Source organism: Branchiostoma belcheri, unplaced genomic scaffold (genome assembly GCF_001625305.1).
Source record: "Branchiostoma belcheri isolate BF01 breed outbred unplaced genomic scaffold, Haploidv18h27 scaffold147, whole genome shotgun sequence".
Taxonomy (NCBI): Eukaryota; Metazoa; Chordata; class Leptocardii; order Amphioxiformes; family Branchiostomatidae; genus Branchiostoma; species Branchiostoma belcheri.
Window position 1 is genome coordinate 234,023 of NW_017802902.1, and position 12,033 is coordinate 246,055.

Consider the following 12,033-nt stretch of genomic DNA (forward strand, 5'->3'; position numbering starts at 1 on the left):
ACCTACCCGGCAGAGAGGACTCTTTCCCTACATTTGCCTCGTCTTTCCGAAAAATTCCCGGAGTCACTACAAGTAACAGTGGGTGAAGTTCGTCAGCACCCTCTCAGCTTCAAAGTCCCAACAGTCCTGCGGCCTAGACTTCATTTTACTTAACCTGCTAGCATGCTACGGGGATGGATGATACCATCTCTGCACCCTTAACCCTCAAACCACAGTAGGTTTTCTGCCGAGTCTTACCGTATGCGGTCAAAAATGACCGAAAAATGCCATACGAATATAGATGTGTGACTCGATTCTGTGATTTTTAAGTATTTCTAGTTTCCTTAATCTATGAATGACAATTTGACACAGTAAGGTGTAAAAATATCTGCTCATTATCATAATTCATGCACCTGAAGCAATATGCCTTTAGGCAGCCATGCCAATGACCTCTGACACCAAGTACATAGCCAAATAGGTCTAGGGTCACTTTTTTTAGTTTTCTGAGCCAAAATGTTGAGGTTATTCAAATGGCAGTAAAAAACATAAGCAAACATATTATCTGGAAGAAAAAATGACAACAAAAGACTCACATGTGTTAAAACACCAGATTAAATTGTTGGGTTAGTTTTGCTCCCGCTAAAACATCCATAAACTTTCTAGGATAACTCAATCAGCAACGTTCTAATCTCAATAAAACGGATGAAAAGTTATAAGAAATATATACAAACTCATAGAAGGAATTTCGTTTTTGACAAAGAATGTCAAACTGGCACAGTTCTGACCCCATACGATGGTTTGAGGGTTGACAAACCTGTTCAATATATGTCTCGCTCGGGCAAGTCCGGAACCCCAAGGTAGAAGGGACCAAATATGACACAAATCCAAAAAGAAGGTAGTCGTCATGCTCCTAAAGGTCCTACAGGCATTTCTTATGAACAACTACAAGCCAATATTCTATATTTTACCCATGCCCAAAGTTCAGGAAAAAACTTGTAAACGATCACCTAATGAAGTAAATTCCTCATTTGCGTGAAATATATAAGTTGTTTATATTCTCCACCAAAAGGCAGTTTTATCTCAACAAAGAATGCCATTCTAGCATTTCTTTATAAATTATGTAAATGAGGTCCTTATTTGAATAAGTTAGGTTCAATGATGTTCACCTTCACTTAACTTTCAAATACCATCCATATTTGCATAATTGTTACATCCATATTTCCATAATTGTTGCACATTCCTGTTAAACATAACCAAATCTACCTACATACTGAAAATCACGATTCGTCAACCGGTTCATGAGTTATCCTCTTTTGAATATTATCAAACGCACCTACAGTTCCAAGTGTAGCCGCTAGGGGGCCCAAACTCACATCACTTCATTCCGATTACAAGTAACAAGATCTACCTATCATTCAAATTGATCCTAGCATGTCTAGGTCATGAGGTATCAAAACCGGATGTGCAGCTGCAGTACCATATGAAGCCACTACAGGGCCTAAAATCTAATCATTTCGAGGTCCCATTAAGACTACTGACCTACCAAATATCAAGTCAATCCATTAAAGCATTCTCAAGCTATAGTGTTTACAGACACGCAGACACACACACACACACAAACGCCTCCACAAAGCCCAAGCCGAAACCATGACGAAGGCAATGACCTGCCTTCCAACTGCGCAGCCTGTGAGGAGAGCAGATGACACCTTTTGCACTGTTACAGGCAGGTTAAAACATGGACCGTATCAGAGTGATTACAACACTGGCGACTACAGGCCGGAGACAAATGCAAAGTTATGTTTATCATGTCACAATTACCGTCCCACAAAGGCTATGCCGATCATTCTAGCTTTACTACCATATAGATCATCTACAGCCACGAACACTTGGGTTTGAGATTAACAAACAAACTCACCCGATCTATGCACATGGGCTCACGGCAAACAAGACAAGACGCGCCGCTTAGTGTCACGGACGAAAGGCAATGGATGCTACCTGAAACATCTATCTGTTTACAAAATCGTATCCAGTTGCTTGAGCATTACTGTTATGGCATATCTTATTACCTGGATGTCTAACCTCGACGTTTCATTGGAGGAGAAAAGATTTTCAGCTGGGGCTCTGTTTTTGTATTTATTCCTGAAAATCATTTGGGTTTTGGTGTGGTTTGTACTAATCACGAGGGGTTTCCTTTTCCTTTCCTCTATAGGTGGCGTGACACTATGGGAAGAAAGATGCGACACATGTTGATTTTCCTTCTAATCATCCTGAAGGAACCCAACATGCAAGAAGCTGGCTGTGGGTTGAAAATCTGTACCTTTGGAAAACATGGTCTCAGAAGCATCCCCCAGAACTATCAGAACAAAAAAACCATCGAGTTTATGAATTTAAATCATAACAATATAAAAATGATTCCATCTGGTATATTTAATAACCTACCCAAGCTAGAAAAGTTGTTGCTTGTTTCCAACAAGATAACAAAAATTCAGCCTGGTGCATTTGCGAATGTACCCCGCCTAGAAGAGCTGCGCCTTGAAAACAACCAGATAACAAAGATTCAGGCGGGTACTTTTGCAAACGTACCCAAACTACAAAAGCTTAACCTGGAAAACAACAAGATAACAAAGATTGAGGCTGGTACATTTGTAAATCTGCCCGTGCTAGAAAGGTTGATACTGTGTCTCAACGTAATAACAATGGTTCAGCCTGGTGCATTTGCTAATGTACCACGCCTACAACACCTGTCCTTACATGACAACCAGATAACAAAGATTCAGGCTGGTGAATTTGCAAATCTACCCTGGGTAGAATATTTGTTACTGCAGAAAAATCAGATAAAAGTAATTCAACCCGGTGCATTTGCAAACCTACACCAACTCAAATATTTACATCTTCACTACAATCAGATCAAAATGATTAAATCTGAGACATTTGCAAACCTACCACAGCTCCAACTGTTGAACTTGTCCCACAACCAGATAACTAACATCCATTCTGGTGCATTTGAAAATGTGCCGTTATTCCAAACTTTGGACCTACAGAACAACAACATGTCGTCCATCCCCCTGTCAGGCCTTGGTCTGTTCATATCTATAATTACCATAAAAATCGATGGGAACCCCTGGCAGTGTGACTGTAGGATGACTCCCTTCAGGCTAAACCTTGCGTTCAACGAGCAGATAGTATGTACCCAAACCCGACAAAGTTAAGGGGCAGAAGCTTACAGATGTCAATCCTGAAGAATTAATATGTGAAGAGCCAACCATATCGACACTAACTTCCCCCCGTACAATAACGTCAGACAAACCAACACAAACTTCTCCCCTTACAACTCCAAACAAACCGAAATCTGTTCCCAGTAACACCCTGTCCGTTCTCATTGGCGTTTCCTGTGGTTCATTACCTGGTCTTGTCCTGACTGGCATCATCATCCTTACAGTGTGGTACAAGATAAAGACCAGAATTCCTCCTTTAGGGCTGCATCCCATTGGTGTTAGTAGCAGAACCAGTGGGCATGATCAAACAAGGCAGGATCAGACTCAAATAAGTCAATGCATTGAAAATCTATCACAGGCTCAAGTACTAGCAGCCTTCAATCCAAACCCTATGTATGAAAGTGTGGGAACACCTGCAAATGACGTGATATCAACGGAAGTAACTAGTTGTCATGATCAAGCAGGTCAAATTCAGTCTCAGACTATCACTGACACAAACGCCACAGATACAATAATGACCAATAATCATGGTCCCAAGTACGAAGATGTTGACAACGATGATTCTAAGATAGGGCAGAGCCAGCGTCAGTCCTTCACTGAATCCGACACAAACACCACAACTACTATAATGATTAATGCTTATACAGATCAGAGTCAGCCTCAGACAATCACTGAATCCAACACAAACACCACAGCTACTGTAATGACCAGTGGTTATGATCAGACAGGTCAGGGTCAGTCCCAGACCATTATGGAATCCAACACAAACACCACAGCTACTGTAATGACCAGTGGTTATGATCAGATAGGTCAGGGTCAGTCCCAGGCCATCACTGAATCCAACACAAACACCACAGCTACTGTAATGACCAGTGGTTATGATCAGACAGGTCAGGGTCAGTCCCAGGCCATCACTGAATCCAACACAAACACCACAGCTACTGTAATGACCAGTGGTTATGATCAGACAGGTCAGGGTCAGTCCCAGACCATCACTGAATCCAACACAAACACCACAGCTACTGTAATGGCTAGTGGTCATGATTAGACAGGTCAGGGTCAGACCATCACTGAATCTAAACACAAAACACAACAGATACAGCAATGACCAGTGGTCATGATCAGACAGGCCAGGGTCAGTCCCAGACCATTATGTAATCAAACACAAACACCACAGCTACTGTAATGACCAGTGGTTATAATCAGACAGGACAGGGCTAGTTTCGGTCAGTTGATGAATATAACACAAGCACCACAGCTACTGTAATCGCCAGTGGTTATACAAACCAAGGTCAGTTTCAGACCATCACTGAATCCAACACAAACACAACAGATACAGCAATGACCAGTGGTCATGATCAGACAGGCCGGGGTCAGTCCTAGACCATTACCGAATCTAACACAAACACCACAGCTACTGTAATGACCAGTTGTTATAATCAGACAGGACAAGGCTACATGTAGTCTCGGTCAGTTGTTGAATATAACACAAACACCACAGCTACTGTAATCGCCAGTGGTTATACAAACCAAGGTCAGTTTCAGACCATTACTGAAACCAACACGTGCACAAACACCACAGCTACTGTAATAGCCAGTGGTCATGATTAGACAGGTCAGGGTCAGTCTCAGACCATCACTGAATCCAACAAAAAAGCAACAGATACAGCAATGACCAGTAGTCATGATCAGACAGGCCAGGGTCAGTCCCAGACCATTACTGAATCAAACACAAACACTACAGCTACTGTAATGACCAGTTGTTATAATCAGACAGGACAAGGCTACATGTAGTCTCGGTCAGTTGTTGAATATAACACAAGCACCACAGCTACTGTAATCGCCAGTGGTTATACAAACCAAGGTCAGTCTCAGACCATCACTGAATCCAACACAAACACAACAGATACAGCAATGACCAGTGGTCATGATCAGATAGGCCAGGGTCAATCCTAGACCATTACCGAATCTAACACAAACACCACAGCTACTGTAATCGCCAGTGGTTATACAAACCAAGGTCATTTTTAGACCATTACTGAAACCAACACGTGCACAAACACCACAGCTACTGTAATGGCCAGTGGATATGATCAAACAGGTCAGGGTCAGTCTCAGACCATCCCTGAATCCAACACAAAGACAACAGATACAGCAATGACCAGTGGTCATGATCAGACAGGCCAGGGTCAGTCCTAGACCATTACCGAATCTAACACAAACACCACAGCTACTGTAATCGCCAGTGGTTATACAAACCAAGGTCAATGTCAGACCATCACTGAATCCTACGGTGGCCCGTAAGTACAGCCCTGCGTGCCTGCGCGAATACCTTCCTCGTCTGCGCGAATACCTTCCTCGTCTGCGCGAATACCTTCCTCGTCTGCGCGAATACCTTCCACGTCTGCACAGAAAAAACTTTCTCGTCTGCGCTGACAGAAAGCTACCTTGTCTGCACGGAAGAATATGTGTCACACCCTGCCTTGTTGAAGAATGGACGGTCCCCTATTATAGGTCAAGGTTCACACCACCTAAAAACAATTTGATTCCCGTCTTTTTTGAGGGGTTTTGTTATGTCTGTCCCGTAATAAAATCACATTTATTTATTTATGAAAAAAACGTGTTTAAAATCGTTTATTGCAATATTGGACAAATTGTGTTCCTGTTCGATGACACGTTTTACTTTAATTTCAAATTTGTTTTTGGACAGTTTTTAGTATTTGAACATTCTGAATAGTGCATGTGGAATATAAATTATTTTTTGTATTCAGAAAGCCCGTAATCTAAAGTTGGGGAAAAACTTGCATTGCCGGGTTTGCTGCCCTCCTGCCAACGGAAATTACGTCAAATCTAACTTCTAGTAGATCTACGGTTCCAGTGAACCAACTTGGGTGGACAACAAGGACGTTGCACTACATGTACGTCCAACAGCGTGCTTTTTTAAAGTTAAGTAAACAAATACGTTACTATTGCAATAACTGATTTTAAACACGTTGATAGGGTCTTTTTCATGAATGAATAAAATTGATTTTATTACGGAACAGACACAACAAAACCCCTGAAAAAGACGGGAATCAAATTGTTTTTAGGCGGTGTGGCCCTTGACCTATAATAGGGGACCGTCCATTCTTCAACAAGGCAGGGTGTGACACATATTCTTCCGTGCAGACGAGGTAGCTTTCTTTCCGCGCAGACGAGGAAGTTTTTTTTCTGTGCAGACGTGGAAGGTACTCGCGCAGACAAGGAAGGTATTCGCGCAGACGTGGAAGGTATTCGCGCAGACGTAGAAGGTATTCGCGCAGACACGCAGGGCCGTACTTACGGGCCACTGCAGAATCCAACACAAACACCACAGCTACTATAATTGCCAGTGGTTATGATCAGACAGAGCAGGGCAGGGAACATGTCATAATTGAATCGTTTTATGCATCATTCAAATCTGGCTTATAGCACAGGGTCGACTGCATTTGAGGTAAATTTGAAACAGGGCAGAGTTTAAAACACCATGATTTGGGCATGTACATTTGCATATTTTTTTAGAATGCAGATGCAAAGAATTTGCAAGTTAGATCATTACTTTTATAATTGTCATCTAATTATGTCAAGCATAATTTGATCTTCTTACGTACCAAACCGCGATCCGTCAACCTGTTGTCCAGGTTCTTGACCATAGCATGACCTGATTACAGGATATCGAGTTCCGCTGAAGTGTCAAGTTCTAATCATTTTGAGGTCTCAGCTTTAAAGCTACTTATCCCATGATTATATGGATTATATCCTCTGGGAAGCCCAAAATTGTTTGGCAAAAAAGGGTTACTTTCAACATGAAATTTACGTGATCATGAGGCTAAACAATTGACACAGAGTATGGTATGACGAAAAGTCTATTCTTCAAATTCATTTATGTACATTTTCGTCTTGTTTTGTTTTCTTTTGGCATTCTACGCCGTTGGTATTGTTTTCTGATATTTTCTTTTTCAACGGTATAATTTTCTTAATTTGCAGCTATTTTGTACGATTTACATTATGGTTGAAAACTTTTTTTTTGAAACGGCCGAAATATCATCCGTATAAACAAATGGCCTTAAGTAAAGATAATGATTCTAACCATATAGTAGTGGATCTGATTTTCTTTTCAAATCTCTAAAAATCATTTTTTTTAATTCAAAGGTTGCTTGTCTATCCGCCACATTTGTTGTTTGGGGCCTTACTATTTAGGAAAAGATACCCTAACCGGTTTGCATATGAGCATCTCATTACTTATTTTGTAATAGTCAAGGCGGTCTGTCATTACGACATTCTTTCCCATTGCTAGGCTTGTTCGAAAAGGTATCGGGTTACGAGACGCAATTTTGGCCTGTTTTGGATTACCCGTAAAACAAATAGTATTTAGTGGTAAATTTCGTCAAATGAAAATGAAATTATCGTCTTAGTGTCCTTGTAATGTTAGCTTTCAATATTAAATCACTGATTTTGTTTTAAATTTCGCTCAGAAAAACGATTATTTTCGGCTTTTTAAGTACAAATCATGTCCTGCTTTCAGGCAAACATCGTCACACCTGGCTACGTGTATTACCCCAGATCCCCGATTTTTATATTTTTCGATAACTAGGAATAAGATTAAAAAATCGTGTTTTAGGAATTTTTTTTTTATTTCTGATTTTAAGTTTTTGTCGACAAATTGGTGAAAAAGTTGCATTTTTCTCCCTAAATTACCAATAATTAAAAACTGAGGCCATTTTCAAAAATCTCTCAAACGCAATTTTCGGGACAACCGTGGCAGTCATTTTGAGCCGTAAATGGGGTATGTTTGACTCTCCATGCTTCCAGTTTTAAACGAGTTTTGCAGACATGTCATGTCGCCCGAAAGTGTGCATTACAGTATTCAAGGTCACCCAAGGATAGGACAGTAGCTTCGCTACATGTTACATGTCCACAAAAAAATGATAGCGGACATGTACTGTCCTGAAAACTGTTTATATCCATAGAAAAGTGTTGTTTTTTAATCTGTTGCGAGTCACTCAGGCATAAGGGCTTGTTTTGCCGTTTTATGTTAAATGACCGCAGGTGATCCTGAAATGAAACGCGGGTTCGATTCGAACACAGTTCGGATTCTATGAAATGTGAAAACTTTGCAGCCCAGATTTTACCACCGTGAATACCAATTGTACAAAGGTTAATATGTTAGATGGAACAAACAATCCACCACAGTGAATCCACACTGTGTAGTAAGAGTTACTGATTTTTCGTACTAATAATTTCCCTACCAAAACAGGGAAAGCATTTTCTGACACTTGCTGTGTTACTTATATAACGACCATCTAAGTTAAAACTAGTAGCAGAGCGATGCACTGTAAAAGGCTAATAATGTTTTACAAAGGCACCAGGCTGAATGCGTTTTCAAAATGAATGTAAATTTTACTTAATTCTAGTGTCGTAATAGCTGTTACAACTATTTCTGTAATTCATCCTTAGTGATGATGTTAAAGTTGCATTTTGTAATTTTCTTTCAGTATTCATTTCATTTTATTGTATTGAGGAATCCGAGTAGTGTGTTATTATCTGTATACGCATCATCTTCTATACAAATCGAATGGAAGTTGGGTAAAGTTGGCCAGTGTTTTTGAGGACATATTCGGCTAGGTGTGACATGGAGAAATGTTTTGTAAGCGTTTAAAGAATAGTTTTAAAACTTTTTGTACAACGTTAATCTCCACTTGTCGACGCTAAGATAATTTGCTCTGCTAAGTTTGGTTTTGTCGCTAGGCGTCGCTTTTGCGTAGCGCTACATGTATACATTTTATATTTACCAATGCTGAATGTTGGAAAGTTGACTTAGGCCAGATAAATTTAATTTGTTGGATATCGGATTCGCCCTTTTCATTTTTTCTGATTAGCAAAAAATTATTCTGGTTCGGAGTTAACTAAAAAATGCCAATATTTTGCCCCCAACAGTTGAGGAAAGGCCTATTCTTGGAAGTTGTTACAGTTTTTGCCATAATGATTAATGCAGTAGTGTGATTAAAAGTTCAAAATTCATAGTTTAAATATTGACCCAGCCTTTTGTGTTGACTTCATGGCTCCTATCGTAGCATTTGAGGCTATAATAAGGTGTCTGGATCGTGTCTGGATTATTTTTTAGCCCTGTCGCCTCATATTTTTTCTGAAGAAAATCCGAGAACCAACTAATTAAATTAGTGTGGCCTTATCTTGTATTTTCAAGTATGCAAAGACGTTATTATTTGTGCAACAGATATATCTTAAATCTTTATCTGCACTACGGTCATTTGGTCAATAGACGATTGAAAATGAGTAAATGCATTTTAACTTTTTGACAATCTTAAATAATTGGCTGCGTTCTAAGGTAAACGGCTAAAAGAAAAAAAGGTACTGCGCCTGCCTGAAACCCGTTAAGTATTGTGCATAGCAAGCAAAAACGTCTCATTACAGGTCGTGTTTTTCAATTTTAAGAATGACACACCGTCTATTTTTTACACACAAGTGTTGTCTGCAACAGACAAAATTCAACGATGACCTAACATCCAACGAAAAACGTAAAAAAAAACTGGGTTTCACGCAGTTTTTTTCTATCTACTTCAATTTCCATCTCAAAACAAGGCTTATACCTACCAACAAAGCTGTACCTATTTGGGATGAACTCAAAAGGAATCTCGTTTCATAGTAACGTAGTTCTAGGAAAGATGCTTTTAGTGTGCAACATTCTTCTGAGAGATGTAGCATGGACGAAGAAAGAGTAATTTGCTTCTGTTGTAGTAGCAAAAAGTGTTCTGGCCGAGAAAGTTGGAAGTGGAGGCAGTACGTTCTGCCGACGTGCTTGTTTGTGGTGACAAAGGGTGGAGTGATTTATAATTAATAAATCTGGAACACTAATACGTACCGTCATCAGTGGTGTTCATTCCACGTCCCTCTACATACATATACCTACCTTCGATATGCGGTATTTCAGTGTGAATTTAACGAACCGAAAAAGAGAGAGAAGAAGAAAAAGGGAGAAAGAGGGGGAGGAACATAGAAGTATAGATTCATATAGATAGACACAGACACGCAGAGACACACGCACGCACAAACACACACACACACACATGCACAAACACACACACATACGCACATGCACACACAAAAACACACACACATATACGAAATTAGTACAGATGCGCTAAAAACAACAAGGATTCAAATAAATGCATTTGAGTTTATGTAAATGTTAATTATGTAGATGAGGTTGTAATTAACATAATCTAGTAAATTGCAATATTTACGTGTGAAGTTCATATCCATTGGCGATATTTCATTTTAACATGCCCTTACAAATTATGCAAATGGCCTTTATTTCATTTCTATTTTGTTATGTGTGACATGGGGAAACGTTTTGAAAGAGTTTAAACAATAGTTTCAAAGCTGTCTATACAACGTAATCGGATGAATATTTGAAGTGTACACGGTGACAACATCTTTAATGTCAAGGTGAAAGTGCTTGAGTCATCTGAGGAACAGGATTTGGCACAGATGTAGTCCACGTGGGAGTACTTACTTACTTTATCCATCCACTTCTACCATCTGGGGTGTCGTGGGGAAGGGCATTTGGCGGCTGACGGCGAATCTGGAGGCTGTTGTTAACGTAAGGCCATGCCTGTTCAGGGTGCTAGTTCTCGTGGAAGTTCCAACACAAATTAGCCCAAGCAAATACACCAAAAATATTCAGTCCCTTTTACTTGCTGTAGTTTGATACCGTTCACGGCGGTCTGTCACTACGGCATTCTTTCCCATTGCTATGCACGTTCGAAAAGGTATCGGGTTACAAGACGCTATTTTGGCCTGTTTTGGACTACCCGTAAAATATTTGAAAATAAACAAATAATATTTAGGGGTAAATTTCGTCAAATTAAAATAAAATTATCGTCTTAATATCCTTTAAATGTTAGCTTTTTATGTTTAATCATTGATTTTTTTGAAATTTCGCTCAGAAAGACGATTATTTTCGGGTTTCTCGGCACAAGTCATGTCACGTTTTTAGGCATACCTCGTTCAAACCTGGCTACGTATATTACCCCAGATCCCCGATATTTATATTTTTCGCAGACTAGGAATATGATTAAAAATCGTGTTTTAGGGATTTTTTAATTTCTGATTTTAAGTCTAGTTTTTGTCGACATATTGGTGAAAAAATGACATTTTTTGACATTTTTCTCACTAAATTACCCATAATTCAAAATTGAGGCCATTTTTCAAAAATCCCTAAAACACGATTTTCGGGACAACCGTGACAGTCATTTTGAGCCGTAAATGGGGTATGTTTGACTCTCCATGTTTCCAGGTTTGAACGAGTTTTGGAGACATGTCATATCGCCAGAAAGTGTGTATTGTGTTATTCATACTGGCGTAAAGAATCATTACAGTATTCAAGGTCACCCAAGGATACGACAGTAGCTTCGCTACATGTTACATATCCACCAAAAATTATAGCGGACATGTACTGTCCAGGAAACTGTTTGTATCTATAGAAAAGTGTTGTTTTTTATGTGTTGCAATGCACGAAGGGCAGAAAGGCTTGTTTTGCCGCTTTATAGTAAATGACCGCAGGTGACCCCAAAATAGAACGCGGGTTCGATTCGAATTGCCCAGATCGAACACCATCGAACACAGTTCGGATTCTATGACATGTGGGAACTTTGCAGCCCAGATTTTACTACCGTGGTTTATTGAGAGGGAAGGTGTGTTACACCGAAGGGCAGTTATACCGGCTATACATAGATACAGACACAGACAGATACATACGGTACCTTGCTTAAGAGGATTTATAAGTTATAGAATGACGCTT

The 12,033-nt window shown here is 39.8% G+C and overlaps 1 protein-coding gene and 2 pseudogenes across 1 annotated transcript; all 3 read left to right on the forward strand.

Moving 5' to 3' along the window:
* Nucleotides 1-2,201: 2,201 nt before the first annotated feature.
* LOC109465065 (leucine-rich repeat-containing protein 15-like) lies at nucleotides 2,202-3,188 on the forward strand. The gene has a single exon (XM_019762208.1). It carries the CDS (start codon nucleotides 2,202-2,204, stop codon nucleotides 3,186-3,188), a length of 987 nt encoding a protein of 328 aa, XP_019617767.1.
* A 520-nt stretch (nucleotides 3,189-3,708) lies between these two features.
* LOC109465066 lies at nucleotides 3,709-4,352 on the forward strand (annotated as a pseudogene).
* Nucleotides 4,353-4,535: 183 nt separating this feature from the next.
* On the forward strand, nucleotides 4,536-5,498 carry LOC109465067 (annotated as a pseudogene).
* Nucleotides 5,499-12,033: the final 6,535 nt, after the last annotated feature.